At 55.5% G+C, this 17,926-nt stretch overlaps 6 protein-coding genes across 6 annotated transcripts; 4 read left to right on the top strand and 2 right to left on the bottom strand.

Moving 5' to 3' along the window:
* Nucleotides 1-1,627: 1,627 nt before the first annotated feature.
* BBK36DRAFT_1117397 (mitochondrial carrier) lies at nucleotides 1,628-2,682 on the top strand (the record flags this gene model as incomplete). The annotated part of the gene is made up of 2 exons (XM_024890347.1): nucleotides 1,628-1,723; nucleotides 1,792-2,682. 2 exons carry the CDS (start codon nucleotides 1,628-1,630, stop codon nucleotides 2,680-2,682), a joined length of 987 nt encoding a protein of 328 aa, XP_024750417.1.
* Nucleotides 2,683-3,059: 377 nt separating this feature from the next.
* On the bottom strand, nucleotides 3,060-3,835 carry BBK36DRAFT_1140853 (TspO/MBR-related protein; the record flags this gene model as incomplete). The annotated part of the gene is made up of 3 exons (XM_024893408.1): nucleotides 3,060-3,438; nucleotides 3,535-3,628; nucleotides 3,724-3,835. The coding sequence occupies 3 exons, from the start codon at nucleotides 3,833-3,835 to the stop codon at nucleotides 3,060-3,062; spliced, it is 585 nt and encodes a 194-aa protein (XP_024750416.1).
* A 919-nt stretch (nucleotides 3,836-4,754) lies between these two features.
* BBK36DRAFT_1117025 (cell division control protein Cdc6) lies at nucleotides 4,755-6,673 on the top strand (the record flags this gene model as incomplete). The annotated part of the gene is made up of 2 exons (XM_024890304.1): nucleotides 4,755-4,803; nucleotides 4,881-6,673. 2 exons carry the CDS (start codon nucleotides 4,755-4,757, stop codon nucleotides 6,671-6,673), a joined length of 1,842 nt encoding a protein of 613 aa, XP_024750415.1.
* A 3,111-nt stretch (nucleotides 6,674-9,784) lies between these two features.
* On the top strand, nucleotides 9,785-12,218 carry BBK36DRAFT_28145 (hypothetical protein; the record flags this gene model as incomplete). The annotated part of the gene is made up of 2 exons (XM_024898007.1): nucleotides 9,785-10,168; nucleotides 10,278-12,218. Coding segments are annotated over 2 exons (2,325 nt in total), but the record flags the coding sequence as incomplete, so codon positions are not given.
* A 713-nt stretch (nucleotides 12,219-12,931) lies between these two features.
* On the bottom strand, nucleotides 12,932-13,870 carry BBK36DRAFT_65677 (Co-chaperone Hsc20; the record flags this gene model as incomplete). The annotated part of the gene is made up of 2 exons (XM_024898445.1): nucleotides 12,932-13,546; nucleotides 13,697-13,870. 2 exons carry the CDS (start codon nucleotides 13,868-13,870, stop codon nucleotides 12,932-12,934), a joined length of 789 nt encoding a protein of 262 aa, XP_024750413.1.
* Nucleotides 13,871-14,930: 1,060 nt separating this feature from the next.
* BBK36DRAFT_1135269 (hypothetical protein) lies at nucleotides 14,931-16,997 on the top strand. The gene is made up of 4 exons (XM_024892582.1): nucleotides 14,931-14,965; nucleotides 15,028-16,308; nucleotides 16,555-16,628; nucleotides 16,760-16,997. Exons 1-4 carry the CDS (start codon nucleotides 14,938-14,940, stop codon nucleotides 16,844-16,846), a joined length of 1,470 nt encoding a protein of 489 aa, XP_024750412.1. The 5' UTR covers nucleotides 14,931-14,937; the 3' UTR covers nucleotides 16,847-16,997.
* The last annotated feature ends 929 nt before the right edge of the window (nucleotides 16,998-17,926 follow it).

The following is a 17,926-nucleotide window of genomic DNA, read 5'->3' as shown; positions in this document are numbered from 1 at the left end:
GTAGTGCTGTCGTGAATGCTCTTGTCCTGATCCAGCGAGCCTGGTAATTGGTTGAAGCTTTCGACTGAAAGCTGGTAGGCTGAAATGAAGATATGGTCATGAAGAGAGTGGATGAGTGAAGACTCCCAGCTTGAGGTTTCCACAAAAGTAACGAAGCCGCCATGGACGCTAATACAAAAGACTGGGCTTGGTGATGATGGAAGCCCCTTGAAGGTGGACAGCAACAGCGAGGGCAATTCATCCGATACAAGCTCAACACACAAAAGTGTGCTACCTGGCTGCCTCTCGGCACCATGCAGCTGAGCGGTTTTTCGGTCCTACCTACAGTAGTATGAATACCATGAATAAGGAGGGGGCCTATTCTGGCATTTTGCCGAAGGAACGTGGATCCGGAGGTGTACGATCATCTTGCAAATGTGACAAAGTACTAACAAACCTCCTGGTTGTTCAAGACAATAGTCCCAAGGTAAGGTACAGGCTGTAGAGGAGCATTATACAAGCCTGACGCTGCCCAACCGTGCTTTGTGAAGTGGAGTATGATGTTTCTGACTTCATGGAGTTTATATACATGGCCATGTGTTATTTCAGTCCCCCAAAATGCCTATAAAGTTCCATCAAGATCTGGGTGACGATGAGTCATTAACGAGCCATGATCCCAAGAACAACTAAGTATGAAGCTCTTTTGAGGCTCCCATACTGCACGGCCCAGGTTCTCACCCAAGTAGTACTACTACACCTGTACCTGCACCTACAGGCAGCACATGCAAGTGCCGGGGTGTGAAAGCCTGAACCGATCCCGGCAGGTACACGAATCAGAGCAGCCAATCGCAACCAAGTGCGGGCCCCTCGCAGCCTATCGATAAGCCGCGATAAGATCGAAATTTTACAGTCACGCCTCTTTTGGGAGTCGGGACGAAAAGTTGGCTGCGAAGCTCGAGACCGAGACACTCAACGGCGAGATAGTATATGTCACTTTTCCCTCTCCTTGCAGCTGAGCCACGCCTTCACAATGTAGTAGCAACCCGAGCCCTTGTCCTCTTTTCTTCTCCCCTAATCATCTCCTACTCCTGAAGCTCCGCCGCCGCCGCTGCTGCGAGCAAACAAAGAGAAGAAAAAATCCCGCGACTGCTCTAGAACTGGGACACACTCCGCCTGCGTCGCCTTTGTGTCACTTTCTCTTGCGCAATCCTTGCATCTTCTGCATCCCTACCACAAGTACAACTACTAGGGCGAAGTCGGTGTGGGCTCTTTCCCGCATTATTGCGAGCTCGAAACAGGTCCCCCACAGCGGAATCCGGTCGCTGCTCAAATTTAAAGCTTTTTGATCGTCCTCGTTTTGCGCCGCCGCCGCCATCGCCCCAAACCTCCATCTTCACCTTCTCGCCATCTATAGGGACAACTCGCCCCTTTCCGCAGTCTTCTCTGCCGCCCGTTTGTCTTGCTCGCCGTATTCTTTCATACCTGCTTTCAACCCCCGCTCCCGCAGGAGAGGGGGCAAAGCTAGGGACTGAAAGAAGTGCGCTGAGGGAAAGAAGTTCGACGACGAGAGCCCTTTTCTGCTGTTTGGCTGTTTCCTCTCGAGCGCGCTACCACCCAATCCCACGGAATGGCTCAGGCCGCTCTTGACATGACCACCTCGGTTGCCGCCCAGCCTGAGTTGGCATTCCGAGGCAAAAGCCGAACGGCCACTATGGATGCCGTGGAAGATGTCATCTACGGATCGGTAAGTCCTATCAAGGGGTTGGCGACGTTGATATGCGGAGGGCATTCGCTGATTGGGGTGAAACATAGGTCGCCGGTATTGCGGGCAAGTACATCGAATATCCCTTCGACACCGTCAAAGTCCGACTCCAGAGCCAGCCCGACCACCTGCCGCTGAGGTACACTGGCCCCTTGGACTGCTTCCGACAATCTATAAAATCCGACGGCCTGCGTGGTCTATACAGAGGAATCAGCGCTCCCTTGTTTGGCGCTGCTGCAGAAACTAGCAGCCTCTTTCTGTTTGAGAGCGTGGGGCGAGAGCTTCTCTACCAGATCAAGTTGGCTCCTCGGGACAATGAGCTGACGTTGCCCTTGCTGTGGCTGACTGGTGCCATATCTGGTGTCTTCACGTCCTTTGTCCTCACGCCGATTGAGCTTGTCAAGTGCAGGATCCAAGCGCCAGCCCTGTCTGAGGGGGCACAAGTTGCCCAACTACGGCCTCTAGCTGTAATCCGCGAGGTATATCGGCACGAGGGCATCAGAGGCTTCTGGCATGGCCAGCTCGGCACGCTGATCAGGGAGGCCGGTGGCTGCTCAGCCTGGTTCGGAGCCAAGGAGACGGTCACAAAGGCATTCTACAGCTTGAGGCTGCGATCTGCTACCTCTGAGGCGGAACAAGAGGCGATCCGGTCGAAGCCACTTCCTCTCTGGCAGCAGGCCATTGCCGGCGCCTCAGGAGGCGTTTCCTACAACTTCTTGTTCTTCCCTGCCGACACCATCAAGTCTCGCATGCAAACGTCGCCCGTGGGTGGCGCCCACCAGCGCCGAGACTTCTGGAGCGAGGGCATGGCCATTTGGAGGCACCATGGCCTGCGAGGGCTGTATCGTGGGTGTGGCATTACCTGTGCTAGGGCGGCGCCCAGCTCTGCGTTCATCTTCATGGTCTATGACGGGCTGAAGCGACACGTTCCTATGCAATAGTCCTGCATGGATTTTCGGCAGTGAATCTTTCTGCTACTCTTCGTCTAATTTCTCTTATACCTTTTCTGAGGCATTTATATGGCGAGACCATTCATTTACGGCGGCTTACCGAGTTTACACGGCGTCGCTGCAGCGTTTCTATGTATTTTCCTTTCGACGTCTTCGATTTTCGCGCAAAAGGCTGGATGTCTGGCATTAAAAAAGGGGGTTTTGGGTCATACATGGACAAGGAGTCGTGATAGATATTTATGAACAATTGATCTAGCGATAGATGATTTGAATATCGCATATTTGCAATGATACTTCAAACAAGATCTCATAGATATGATATTGTGGCATAGTAATTGAGGGAGCCGTGAGCAACACGCACCAGCCTGTTAGTTTTGCTGCTGCTTCTCATCCTCCCTAGCATTCTCCTTATCTTGCAGATTCCAACCATTCAAATAGCCTGCTCCTGCGCTCAAATACGTCGCAAAGCCCAGCCATGCCAGATACGGTGCCTGGCACCAGGCGGCAACAGAGTCGACGGACCCCCAGAGATACGCCAGGTATCCGTTGAGGCCCAGCAGGGCGACGATGTCAGCCGTGGCCTCAACGGGACGCTTTGCGACGAAGAAGAGGGGCATCCAGATGAGGTTAAGTCCGAGCTGGATGGAGTAGACGGTCATGCTGTGCCTGGTCGTTCGGATGGTTTGAGGGGAGGACAAGGGAGAGAGTCCGTTGAAAGTGGCGCGGTAGGCGGCGTAGCCCATGAGGCTTTGGGCATGGGCGTCAGCTGAATCATCACATGATGTTTCAAGTTGAGGGTTGTGAGTATGCATCACGGAGGTTTCGAGGGAGAAGGTGTGTTACCCATAGAGGACTGTCCAGACGGGTCCGAAGACCCATGGCGGAGGGTGTAGAGGAGGTTGCTTCAGAGCAAGATATGTCTTTTGCGTTTTGGAAGCTGCAGTCAGGTCCCAACATTAGATTTAAATGTCAGCTCAAACTCTGATATTACTATCGCAGGTGGTATATTCGTCAACGAAGGGCCCAGCTTACGTCGAGTCCCAAAGCCAACGGCTGTGCCCAATGTTATGGGCAGAAGAATCGAAGAGGCTGGATTCAGGAACACGGCCGACGGGACTGTGATGGCAGGAATGTAAGTAGTCATCTTTGATTCTTACGAGATTCTGTTCGAATTAGAGGTTGGGTGAGGTATTATCCAGGGAGAGGTTGGTGATGGATGGAATTGAAGAGGGTTTGGAGGTCTTGATGTATGAGTTCGTCACTTGTATGACGCAATGTCCCGATTGGCTGGCTCGGACCCGAGGGAGGGGATCGGGAATCTGAGGGAGATGGAGCGCTAACAGATTGAGCTTGGGCTGCGCCGAGCCAAAGAAGCGCACGTTGACACGGTTGTTCAGTATCAATCAATCCAATTGCAGTGAAACAAAATCGAAGAAGGACATGATGCAGCGATAAGAGCTGTTTTTGTCGCTTCACCTGCATACAACGACTTGTAACTAACACGCATTCTGCACGTAATCTAGCTGCGCAAACTATCCATTCGAATCCCCCGACTTTACAGATAGCCTTGCCCAAAAACGCGTGCCGCCTGTAGGGCATGCAGCCAACCCCTCTGTAACCGCTAAATGCTAGTGGCTAGAGAGCGCTGCACGGCCCGCCTCTAGGTGTCGAAACTGGAAGAGCTCCCAGCTGGGAAATCTCGCGTCCGCGGTGCTGAAACGCTAAACGCGGTCTATAAACGCGCATCAACGCGCCAAGCTGCCTCGCGGCTGCCACACCAGAAAATGACACCCTGGTTCACACGCCAAAATCGCCCTTTTTTCTCTTCGTTCCTTCCAGACATGGGGCAACGGCTTTTCCTTCCCTCATAATCCATGTGCACCTGCATTTTCCTTCCTAACCTGTATCTACAACCTGCAACTGCACCTGCACTCTGCCTTCATCACCATATTCCGGGAAAGCATCAAGGGATCTTCTTTCCACTTATCTCGGTTTCACAAGTATTGGAAGGCGCACCTTGGAAGTTCTCTGGCTTTTCTGGTTGCCTTTGATTGTCAGGTGCAATGGCTGGTTCCGAAGTGAGGAAGAGGACGCGAAGTGCTGTGGATGCTGGTAAGTCCTACCGAGCAGCCTTGCTTCTTCATCTCGCCTTGTCGAACTTGTCATCCTAACATGCACCTCTCTCACAGCCATAGACTCGCCCACTCCCAGCAAACGACTTCGTCGATGCCGGCTGGTGGACATTTCATACAATGACGAGAACCAGGATCCCAGTTATGATGACGCCGAACACGACGATATTGCTGAGGACGAGGAGCAGGTTGAAGACGTGCTGAAGGAGCTGTCGTCACGGAGGCATAGGCGAATCCAGTCTCAGACCCCATCAAAACCCAACCCCGTCACGCCCTCAACGCCTCGGCATCGCGATGCATTCGGCTCTTACCCTAGCACTCCGCGGCATGCCGTCATGTCGGCGGGCAAGCTCTTCAAGCGAGCGACACCCCAGACGCCTCTCACGCCAACCAACATCCAGACCATCTACCACCGAGCCCGACAGCTGTTCGCCAGAGGAGCCGAACCCGGTCAGCTGGTGGGAAGGGAAGCCGAGCGCGAGCAGTTGACGGCATTCCTGGACCGCGTTTCGACATCGTCTCCCGGGGGCTGCCTCTACATCAGCGGCCCGCCAGGCACCGGAAAGAGCGCCATGATCACCAGCTTGACGAAGAAGTTTTCCGAGGTGGATGGGGTTCGCAGCGCCTACGTCAACTGCATGAGCATCAAGTCCTCAAAGGACCTCTATCACACTCTGCTGGCCGCTCTGGGCGAAGATGGCAGCGATCTATCTGAAGCGGAAGCCATCTCCGCTCTGCACAAGATGTTCTCTTCCAAGGCCAAGTCGGCCACCAAGTATCTCGTCACGCTGGATGAGGTTGACCACATTCTTACATTGGATCTGGAGAGCCTTTATCGAGTATTCGAATGGTCTCTGGCAAAGTCATCAAAGCTTTTGCTTCTCGGTATTGCCAACGCTCTGGATCTCACCGACCGGTTTCTGCCACGGCTCAAGTCGAAGAATCTGAAGCCGGAGCTGCTTCCCTTCCTGCCTTACACTGCGGCTCAAGTCAAGAACATCATTATCACACGGCTGAAATCACTGATGCCTGAAGGCAAGGAGGCATTTGTTCCCTTTATCCACCCCGCCGCCATTGAGCTCTGTTCGCGGAAGGTTTCAAGCCAGACGGGAGATTTACGCAAGGCGTTTGAGATATGCCGTCGGGCTCTGGACCTCGTCGAAGCCGAGACCAGGTCAAAGCACGAGGAGGCAGCACGAGAGAAGATTCTGCAGCTTACGCCTACGAAGAAGCCCCTTGGAGAAAGTATCAACGGCAACAACGCGACCGGCGGTGCTCCTCGAAGTGTCTACCAAATCACGACCGCATCACTCAAGGCTTTGACTGCGGAGACGGCTCCGCGAGCCTCGATTGGCCACCTGAACAAGGTCACAGCTGCCGCCTTCAGCAATGGAACCACCCAGCGTCTCAAGGCTCTCAACCTACAGCAGAAGGCTGCCTTGTGCTCGTTGGTGGCCTACGAGAATCACATTCGGACAATGGCCAAGGCGCCTGGCGCGGCTCTCACCCCTAGCAAGACGCAGACGCTGGCACCCACGGTCAAGGTCCTTTTCGACAAGTATTGCAAGCTTTGTCTTCAGGACTCGGTACTTCATCCTCTGTCCAGCTCCGAGTTCCGCGAGGTGGTGGGTAGCCTCGAGACCCTTGGTCTTGTCAATGCTGTGGAAGGAAAGGCGGGCAGCTTCATGATGCCGCAAACGCCCAGCAAAAGAGGTCGAAAGGTGGCGGCTGCCAGCGGCGACGAGAAGCGAATTGCCAGCTGCGTGGGAGACAAGGAGATGGAGTCGATTGCCGAGGGTGTCGGTGCTGATATCCTAAGGAGCATCCTGTCAGGCGAGGCGTTGGAGTAAGAATCATGTTGAGAGAGAAAAAGAAAGAAGAAGCATGGTGTACGAAGCATATTTTGTTTGATCGGCATTGTTATTGGCGCACATGGGATTTGGGATTGCGGCGATTGACAGCATGCATTGGCGTTTGGGATCGGCTTTGGATTTTGTTTGAGCTTGAGCATTGAGCACAACTTGCTCTCAAGCTTATTGTAATGTTGCAAAAGGTGCGAGCATAGCATGATGAAACCGCGAAGTTGTACATGGCATTTATAGATAGACGAGAGACGACTTTGGTGAAGATGAAATAAAAGGACGACAGTCCATTGTATGTTGAGCGAATTGGCTATTAGGATTGGATTGGATTATCTTGATGAGTAGCTGCGTGTAAGATTGTGATATTGACTCCGTGATTGCCACCCTGCTTGTCTACAGTCGAGCAGTCGTTCTTCTGTTGGCTTAATCCCTGTCGGATTTGGATGGAATCGACAGCATGCACATGGCCACACAAGTAAGATGTCGTATTCCCCCGATAATAATACTAGGTAGGTCCTTGCTTCGTGTCGGTGCTTCCCCGGCGAACCTTTTTGTTTCGTTGGACGATGGAGAATCAGTGGCCGAACAGGTTCCTGAAGACAGCAATGACAGGGGGGTCACCAGTTGGGGGAAGTGAGAGAGCGGGAATCGAAAGGGTCTAGACTTGCTCTCTGTGTGGCCAGAGCTGTCATCGTGGTATTACGGCGTTTTTGGGAGAGTGTGTAATGCCGCGGGAGATTGTGCGGGTTGGAGAAAAAGGTTGTTGGTGAGCGCGGGAATAGATGAAGTCCGTGACTGGGTCGGATTGACCGGGAGGCGGATGGGCGCATCTACGTAGGTAGGAAGAAGAAGCAAACGTACGGTGTAGTATATGCATTCGTTCTTCTGGTATGGGGAGATGGGCACGTCACTGTTGGTAGTGCTGGAGGAGGTTGTAAGGCTGTGATATAACTACCTTGACTGCCTTACTACCGTATGAAACGGCGGCTCAACCAAGCTTTTGGCTTGGCTCTTCTTCAAGTGCCGGTACTTGGAAACAAGACGATCCCTCTCCGAAGCACCCGAGGGGCACGGGGAAGGGGGAAAAGAAGGGGTGGTGGTGCGGGACCTATTGTTTGGATATGGATGGCCTAAGCTCTTGAAGGGGAGGGGGGCTGAGAAGAGTAGTAGTAGTAGTAGTATTAGCACTATTACTATCGCGTTAGGAGAGAGCGCGAATAAGAAACGAAACACGATCGAGACGACAGAACCATGATGGAGATTCGAGGGACAGCGTGTTAGGAAAAAGGTCCCTGAAAAATAGTCGATGCATTGATGAGGTGGTCTTGTTGGTGGATCCAGGGCGGGTAAGCTCAGGTGGGTGGTGGCCTAGAGCAGGGCGGAGGAGGGGGGGATTTGAGGGGGGTCCAGGGGGGGAGAATGATCCATTTGCTGGATCTGCTTCATGATTTGGGGGACTTGGCTGATTTTGGATTGATTCGATGATGCTGGATGTTGACTTGCTTGCCTTGGCCAAGTTCCTGCAGTGGTCCCAGGGAAAGGTCAGAGAAAGCAAAACAAACGGCCTCGGATTGGGTTGCTGCTGTTGGCCGCCTCGTCGTAACTGCAACTGCAGCTGCAATTTGGCCAAGGCGGGAGATGCGCGCCAACCAGAAGAGCCAGGATATGATAGGGAGGCAGGTATAGTAGTGTGTAGTATAGGGTGCAGATGAATTGATGCTGGCTGGCTGGCTGGCGCTGTGCCCGCGCTTCTGATCAACCTTGTTCAATTATCTGTGACTTGCAATCTGGATCTGTGCCGCAGATGTAACCCGATTCGCGTCCGCAGCTGATGGAAAGAATCTCCTGGAGGGGTGTTGCCGTTGTTGTTTCTTCCCAGGTCATTGCGATTGTCTTTCTTTGCTCTCAACGCTTTCTCTCTCTTTCTCTTTGATGCTCTCAAAACCGTCATCTCGGGCCCGTCATCTCCAGGAATGTCCGGTGCTAGCCCTCGCAGCGACGCAACCCAGCGCGGCCTGCCGAACTTTGCCTCTTTCAACACCTTTGGCGCCCCCCCTCCACCGTGCCGGTCTGCCGCTCGCTGGAGCGAGGCTGCTGTGCAGGTTAAGATTAGGGACGTGATTGGGGGGGTGGTTTCTGTCCCAATTCCTTATGAACATTGACCATCTGCAGAACGAGACGAAAAGAGAAGAGTGGGAGCGAGAGACTGAGAGCGAAGACACAGAGAGCGAGAGAGTGAGAGTGTGAGAGAGGACGACGAGGAGAGGAACAAGTACGGTAGGGAGAGATAAATTCCACCGACGCCGAGTCTATTTTTTGTGGTTCTTCTCTATCATCGCATTCTGGCTCTGTCTCTTGAATCTCCAGATTACTACGTATTCATTGTCTTGTCTTGTCTTGTCCCATCGTACGGCTTCTTTCTTCTTTGGGCGCTGTCCTTGGATAACCGCTGCCGTTCTGGGGGGGCTTTCGAGCAGCGCTAACACCACGATCCGCGAATCCCACGAGTCTCACGAACGACCCCCCGAACTTGGCCTTTGTCTTGTGCCACGAACGAAGCAGAGCAGCGACGTCCTCGATCCAGCCTCAGCGTCCCTACGGCCGTAGCAGCGACCGGCGACTCCGTGAGCCCGCCTCGTCTCGCCCTCGCCCATGCCAGCATCTCGGGGCAGCGGCGGCGTGTCGACATCGTCGGCCTCGGCGTCCGTGTCGCTGCCATGGCTTCCCGGCGCCTCGACAGCAGCGGCAGCACCAGCTCCGACACCAGCACCAGAACCAGCACCAGAAGGAAGAGAGACAAGAGATAGCGCGCCGTCCTCGCCGTCCTCGCCAGCGCCGACCCCAGCTTCGCCGTCTCCGTCCCCTGCCGACGCCCAGCCGCGGCGCCCGTCCGTCGTCACCGCAGCATCCCCATCCGCAAGAAGAGCCTCCACGGCCGCTTCGACATCCTCCTCACCAACATCCGCCTCGACCTCTACGCCGACCCCCACGCTTCCTCCCGCCCCCAAGACCGCTCCCGCATCGACGTCCTCCTCCGCGTCCCTGTCGCGCCCCGGCCTGCTGGCGCGCCTGGGCAGCTCGCTCAACCTGCCGCTGCCGCTCCCCCTGCGCAACCGCAATCGCAGCGTGACCGACTTCCACATCCTCTGCGACGAGCCGCACCGGAAATACAGCGCCGGCGACCATGTCCACGGCACCGTCTTTCTCGTGGTCGTCAAGCCGGTGCGCATCACGCACCTCGTCGTCACCCTGCACGGCTTCGTGCGCGTGCTCAAGGATCCCGCAGGCGCCGCCAAGGTCCGCAACACCACCACGCTGCCGCAAGGGGGCAGCTCGTCGCGCCCGCAGTATCACGGCAATGGCTTCGCAAGCCTCTTCCAGGACGAGCAGGTGCTGAGCGGCGAGGGCAGGCTTGATCCCGGCAGATATGAGTTCGGCTTCGACTTGGTGTTCCCCGACAAGGGCCTGCCCAGTAGCATTGACGTGAGTTCCCGGCCGCATAGTGCGCGCTTGATGCCTTGGCATGTGTTTTCGAGGACAAATCGGAATCGTGAAGCGGCTGCCTGCTGACACGTTCGCTTTTCAAATCTAGTTCGAGCGCGGAACGATATCGTACATGGTCACGGCAACCCTCACGCGGCCGGTGTCTATGGCGGCGACGATGACGTGCGAGAGAAAGGTCATGCTGGCTGAGAGGATAGACGTCGGTCTCTTGCCTCCGCCACCACCGAGGACCATCTTCTTGGAACCTATATCCAAGAGGACAAAGAGGAAGAAGTCGTCAATGGCGTTGGACAAAAGCTCTCTTGCTACGCCAGAGCCCGTCGATGTCACTGCCCCCGAGCCCGAGACAAGGGAGTCGTTTCCGACCCCAACCGCTACGGAGGATGCCTCTGCTCGTGCGAACTCTGCTGGCGAACACCAAAGCGAACGAAGAGGGGCAGCAGCGCTGAGCGACGTGCAGAGCGAGATCAGCGGCGAGAGCGGACGCAGCATCAGCACCGCCATGAGTCGAAGCGACACGGCCCAGTTAACACAGGTGGGCACCACGGGCCTCACGACAGCGCAGCAGGCCGTCAACGACAAGACCATCACCGCCAGCATTGAGCTTCTCAGGGGCGGCTGCCTGCCAGGCGACGCCGTGTCGGTGCGCGTTACGGTGCAGCACATCAAGCAGGTCAAGAGCATGACTGGTGTCATCGTGACGCTTTTCCGCCAGGGCAAGATTGACTCCTCGCCGCCGTCGCAGCTGTTCAAGGACATGCTTACCAGGGAGGATGCTCGCCGATTGCAGAGGGAAGACATCTACCCTAGGTCGCGCACGGGGTTGGGTGGCCTGTCCCTCTCGTCCGCCGGCTCCATCAGCGTGTTCCGCAAGGACCTCGATCAGACAACGGCGCCGCTCATCATCGACCCGAACACCATGCAGGCGTCGGTCACGGTGCCGGTCAAGCTTCCCGACGACTCGTTTCCGACCATCAAGGGGGTTCCTGGAGATATGATCTCCTTCAAGTACCAGGTGGAAGTCATTGTCGACTTGGGCGGGAGACTGTCCGGTCACTTCCCATCACGGAAGACTTCAAGATTCGGCGGCACATTTAGCAGCAGCGCTACAGACCAGAGCATCAGCATGTTCTCCCAGAGGAGAGGGGCCCAGATAGACATCATGGACACGGCTCCTCTGAGAAGGCAAAAGGGCATTGTTTGCGTCACAATCGAGTCCATTGTCGGCACAGTGGACACCTCAGGGGCCCGGAGGCTCGTCAAGCTATCCTCATCATCAAAGACTCTCGACAACGGCGAGAGCGACGACGACATGGGTTTTCTCCCAACCCCCACCCGCTACGAAGACATCGACCGTCACAATCCTCACCCCCATGGCCCGCCACCACAGCAATACTTTCCTCCGCATACAAATCGTCGACGACCATCCTACTCCCCTCCTCGTCCTTCTCACCCGAGCTATATACAACCGAATCACCACGGCCTTGCGCCATCATACACACCACCTCCTCCTCAGCTACTCGACCAGAGCAATCTCTCCGAGAAAGATCGCATACGGCAAGCAGAACAAAGGCTGCTACCCAGCCGGCCGCCCGCCGGGCCATCCTCACCCGACGACGACGACATTTACGATGCCCAAGCCACACCTCGACCGCACTATGCGGGCAACTCAGGGGAAGAAGACAACCCCGGCCCATCGGCTCCAACAGAAGAAGAGCTCACAGCCGCCATCAGCCCGCTGGTAGACGCCAGGGAGGATAAACAGGAACTCGAACGCAGGCGGCTGATGCAGGAAGCCAGCGCGCCGCCCGAATTTCCCGAGGACATGGAGCGAAGTGGCGGCCCCGGTCGGGCTCCTCGGGAAGAGGACATGGCGGCCGATGCCGAACCGACTGCGCCCACGCTGGATGAAGAAGACGAGGACCATTCTCCGGGATATCGAGCCGATGCAGCACCATCCGGCAGTGCGCACACAAATGGGAGACGCCATCATGATGACGGGGAGCAATTGCCGGCGTATCAGCGATGAAAGGGGCAATATTCACGGTGCATACGGAGTACTACATCAAAATCAATGGGGTAAAAAAGGAGCAAATTGGACTTTTGTTTTCTTCTTGCACATGAATTCAATCCTCATGACGGATTTTTTTGCTTTCTTTTCTTCTTTTCTATGCACATGATTCACCCTTTCATGTCTCGCACTTAACTTTATAATATTTGTCCTTTCATTTGATGTCCGTATTATGTATGGGAACATGCATGACTGGCGTTGGGGTGCGAATTGGGACGGGATAGGGACAGGATGGACTGGAGGGATATACAATGAGTTGCGGCCGTGGCATCGGGTCATGCTCTTTCTTGGGGATTGATCTAGTAGTTTGCTTGATATAAGTAGGTATGTAATTGTATATTTGCTGATGGGCATTTGATTTCTGCCTCTGCGTCTTTTATCTTTATAGAGACTTGTTATCCAGTCGAGATGCGTGAAGAGGCCGACGTACGTACGTGTTGAACATACTAGTGAGCTCGACTTTCACCGGTCTGTACGATATTTCTTTTGCTTCCTCATTTATCTCTACTTGATGGAAGAGTTCCTCTTATATACTACAGATGTGAGTCGAGTACAAATACATATGCTACATCCCCATAGTAGGCCAGGTAGTTTAAATCATCCCACGTCTATACAAACACCTCCCAAACACCAACCTTTTCCCCCCCATATAGCAACAAAAGAAAGAAATCTCAGTGCTGCAGCACAACAGGCCTTCCCTCCTCCCAATTATCAAGACTCTCCTTGATATTGACCCAGTACCGCAACCGCACAGCCTCCCGCTTGGCAGCCTGCACGTCATCCTCCCGAAACGCCCGCTCGAGCACCTCCTCGCTCTGCCTGATGCGCTCGTCATTCGTCCTCCTCAGCGCCGCGAGGTCCTCCTCCCTCTCGGCGTCCGAGATCTCCTCGTGCGCCTCGAGGACGAGCGCCAGCAGGCTCGGGTCGTCGACCTGCATCGTCTCGTCCGTGGCGACGTCCACGCCCCGCAGGGAGAGCAGGTACTGCGCGCGCAGGAGCGGGTTGGAAAGCGTCTTGTAGGCTTCGTTGATGAGCGCCGAGGTCGCCTCCGCGCGGGCCTTGGCGGTAGTACCGGGGCCCTGCTGACCCCCGGAGGAGGAGGAAGCGTCGTGGTGGTGGTGGTGGTGGTGGTGGTGGTGCATGTCTGGGTGGTGGCGGGCCTGGAGGCGGAGGAATTCGCGGCGGAGGGCGCGCACGTCGATGGGGAAATGGCCGCGGGGGGGAGGCCCGAGGGGCAGCGTCTCGGGGAAGATGTCGTAGTGGTTCAATGGCGGTGACGATGACGGCTTTGCCGGCGCTGATTCTGTTGACGACGACGACGACGATGCTTCTTCTTCTTCTGTTGCTGTTGGTGATGATGACGTCTGCGAGGGCGCGGATGTCGCGGACGCCCCGGCCGCGCTGCTCGAGAAGAAGGAAGCGTTCCCGTACCCCACGTGGTGAGCCGCGACGATGCTATGCGACGCTCCCCTCGGACTCGGCCTCGTCAGGGGCGACGTGACGACGGATGATCGCGATGCTGCTGCTGCTGCTGCTTGGAGGCGGCATCGTGCGCAGGGCCGGCACGCAACGTCCGCGAGGGCCCTGGCTGCGGAAGCTGTCGAGCGCATTTCGATTTCTATATGTGGTATGCTCGAGTATCGAAAGAAAAGACGTAAACAAAAGAAAATGATGTTTCCAGTTCTTTTGGCACCACAGCAGCCCTCTTTCGTTCTTGAACTGAAACCTGTATGTATGATGCTACGATAGAAGCTTTCTTCTCTCAAATAGATGAAAGCATAGAAACAATTTGCGCGGAGATATCCCGGCGGAAGCTATGAGGTCACCGAGGCTTCGTATCTACTTCTTTGCCGCGATAGGAAACGGTCGGCTAAAGGCGGGCTAAAAGCCGGCGGCGCCCTTTCCAGCTTCCAATCAAGACGCCGCCGTGGCCGCGCAACCTGCGTTTGGCTGTCTTTTGCTTGACTCACGTCAAAATATTTCGGCCTTGTTTGTCCCGTTCGGCCCAGCAAGGTCCCCGCGCCTTCGCTGCTGCTGCTTTTGTTCGCTATGCAAAGGGCCACCCCCGAAACCGGGCCCGATGGGATGCCGGAGCGGGTCGGCCGTTGGGCGGAGATATGCCGGACAATTGCTGAGTTCTGTGGAATCACTGGAATTACTCCAACAGGAAGTGATGAGATTCGTCTGATGGTGGCTTCGATTGCTTGATAGGTCCTCCAGCTCTGCAAAAGACAAACATGATACAAGGTCGAACTTGCAACGCTCACACCGCTCATGCCATGGAGCGACTCGGAGCATCAGATCAACCATCAATCAACTCATTCGTGCAGGATAACGATGTATGCACGCAGCCGCTCCCGTGCCCAAATGGAATGATAAGATCCTGAGCATTCAAACAGAAGTATTACCGACAGCGCCATGCTCATTGGTGGGAAGTTTGGGCTCGGTGAGGAGCAAACAGCTCCCTCTTCCCCACACAAGGCTAAAACCTCCCCCCTTGTTTGCGTGCAGTACTAGCAGTAGTAGCAGTAATAGCCGGCTGGGCGAGTTCGGCGAATGGTCCAATCGTTGAATTAAGAGACGACGTGCTGTCAGATTGCCGAAACTCATGTCACCTCCAATCCCTCCATAACACCGCGTAGTCGAGACATTGCGACGACAATCGACTACCAACACAATGGCCAAGGTATTCGATGCCGCCGAAGGTACGTCCTGCCGTCGCCCCGTTGAAGCTGCTCCCCCGCATAACTCACCCGAATGTCTGCAGTCGCAAAGCACAACACCGCCGACAGCTGCTGGGTCATCCTCTACGGCCATGTGTACGACGTGACCGACTTCCTCTCCTCGCACCCGGGCGGCGCAAAGGTGATTCTCCAGCTGGCCGGCAAGGATGCCACCGAGGAATTCGACCCCATCCACCCGTCCGGCACGCTGGACGAGCTCAAGCCCGAGGCCAAGCTGGGCAAGATTGATCCTGCCAGCATGATCGACACGCAGCCGGCGCCGGTCAAGAAAGATGGCGACGACAACACTCCCGCGCCTCTCGAGACGCTCCTCAACCTCGACGAGATAGAGGCCGAGGCCACCAAGCGCATCTCGAAAAAGGCGTGGGCCTACTACTACTCTGCCAGCGATGACATGATCACAAAGACTTTCAACACCACAGTGTTCCGAGACATCCTGCTACGGCCTCGCGTCTTTGTCGACTGCACGCAGTGCGACCTGTCGACAACCCTCCTCGGCCACAAGGTTGGCCTCCCCATATACGTCAGCCCGGCCGCCATGGCCAGGCTGGCCCACCCAGACGGCGAGCTTGGCATCGCCAGGGCAGCAGCCAAGTTCGGGGCCCTTCAGCTCATCTCCAACAACTCCTCAATGACACCAGAGGAAATCTCTTCCGAAGCAAAGCCGGGCCAGATCTTTGGGTGGCAGCTATACGTGCAGAACCGCCGCGAGCGGAGCGAAGAGATGCTGCGACGCATCAACAAGATGAAGGACAGATTCAAGCTCATCTGCCTGACGCTCGATGCCCCCGTGCCGGGCAAGCGCGAGATTGACGAGAAATCGAACATGGACAAAGGCTTCGTAGTCGAACCAGGGGTCAAGGGCGGCCAGGAGAAGCGGCCTGGGGGTGGCGGCGTGGGCCAGCAGCTCTTCTTTGGCACGGCCAGCGACTTGACATGGCAGACGACGCTGCCGTGGCTGACGAAGCACACAGACTTACCCATCGTACTCAAGGGCGTTCACACGTACGAAGACGCTTACCTTGCTGCCAAGTACGCGCCCCAGGTCAAGGCCATCATCCTCTCGAACCACGGCGGCAGAGCGCTGGACACAGCCTCACCCCCAGTTCATGTTCTGCTTGAAATCAGGAAGTATTGTCCCGAAGTTTTCGACAAGATCGAAGTTTGGATCGACGGCGGCATCAAGAGAGGCACCGATGTTGTTAAAGCTCTTTGTCTCGGTGCCAAAGCCGTGGGTATAGGCCGTGCGGCCCTGTTTGGCCTTGGAGCCGGAGGCGCTGCTGGCGTGGAGCGAACACTAGAAAGTGAGTTGATGCCCCGAATCCCAAAGGCAAGGCAATGTGTCTCCATCTCGGGTCCCGAGATGATGACCCTACCTTGATCGTCGTAGCGACGGCGGTGTGATGTCCTGGCGCGAACTGCCTAGGGAGTGAACCGTGTCATCACCGCCTCTGTCAATCTCTGTGCCTCTTTTCCTCCCCTACACGTCATATTTCACATCGGAAGGAGCAAGTATTTCTGACGATTCGGGTGATGTCGGCCCTCAATAGTTCTTGAAGCGGAGACGGCCACATGTATGAGACTCCTCGGAGTGAAGAACATACAGGAGCTCGGTCCAAGATTTGTAAGTCCCCATTCTTCGTCTTCTTCCCCGCGTCCCCCGGAGCGAATCCGGAGACTAGGGAAGAAAATGACGCCCCCGGAATCTCATCTTGGACTATCTCTGGTGCAATATAGCTGACTCTGGGGCCCCAGATCAACACGCGCCGTGTGGAGAGAGACATTTATGACGGACCTGCGGACCTGGGGCAGCCGGGGCTGTGGGCAAAGCCCAAGCTGTGATGCAGCTGCTGTCATATGCTTCCTCGGCTGCTCGTGATGGCTCACACAAACTGCAGGCGGGGGTTGGTGGGCTGGGGTGGGTAGCACACCCACTAGCGCTCTGCAGCTGCGAGCGATCAAAAGCTGGGGAAGACGGTGATGCTTAGTTCCAGTATTATCATTGAAGAGGCTCTGATAGGTTTGCCAAGGTTTCTGCTAGGCTAGAATAGACAGCAAGCAAGCGAGATGTACAGGCGAAAGAGCCTAGACCTGTAGACTCATTGACCGTTCCAGAAATAGATTCACAAGAGTGTCGTCCGGGTTGCCGAGTTGGAGCTACTATTCGCGTGACAAAGTGATGTTGACAGCAGATCAGCATGTCTGCCTGTACCCCATATCCCGGCGGAGTGGCCCAGGCTGTTCATAAGTTCTTCATCGGAGGTCGCGGTGATCTGGATCAGCAAGATGAGGAGACGGGCGCACGGCTCTTTTGGGAGCTGGTCAACCTTCACTGATACACATGCGTGATGATGCCGCGGGTTGAGTTGTACAAGCTTGTAGCTCGTACGCCAGGATCCCACCTGCTCCTGGGCATGGCCGTCCTGCGATTTGGCATGCTATTCTTCACAAGTTCGAATCCCAGAGCTTTGGCCTCACAAGCCGGAGTACCTCGTTTTGTATGACGAGAAACTCGTCACGGGCATGTGCCGCAGCTGAATCTGGCAACGGCCGTACAACGGTCTCCGTGTAAGCGCAGCATTGCAGCCCAGCTCAAAAATTGGATGCGTGAGCAAGAGTCAAGGGTGCCTCGGCTCAAAAAAATAGTATAGATTCAGGATTGCGACCATAACGTAATGTCTCTTGCGTCCGTTGGTGTTTCAATCCATAGGTATCCTGGTTGCTGGGCTGGTATCCTGCATGTCAGGCGCGTTTGTCTATGGCTCTTCGTATTTACATTGAAAGTGCTCTCGAAGCTTGCTTGCTGGCGCTAAGAAAGAGATGGCTGCCACGCCACCCCGCGAACTCATATGGAACGTAGGGGAACGTTTGCTCTTCGAACGGTGTTGTCCATTAATATCCGGGCTTCCGGAGTTGCCATGC

Source organism: Trichoderma citrinoviride (genome assembly GCF_003025115.1).
Source record: "Trichoderma citrinoviride strain TUCIM 6016 unplaced genomic scaffold BBK36scaffold_6, whole genome shotgun sequence".
Classification (NCBI taxonomy): Eukaryota; Fungi; Ascomycota; class Sordariomycetes; order Hypocreales; family Hypocreaceae; genus Trichoderma; species Trichoderma citrinoviride.
The sequence above is the reverse complement of the archived record's forward strand: the minus strand, read 5'-3'. Positions and strand labels throughout refer to the sequence as shown.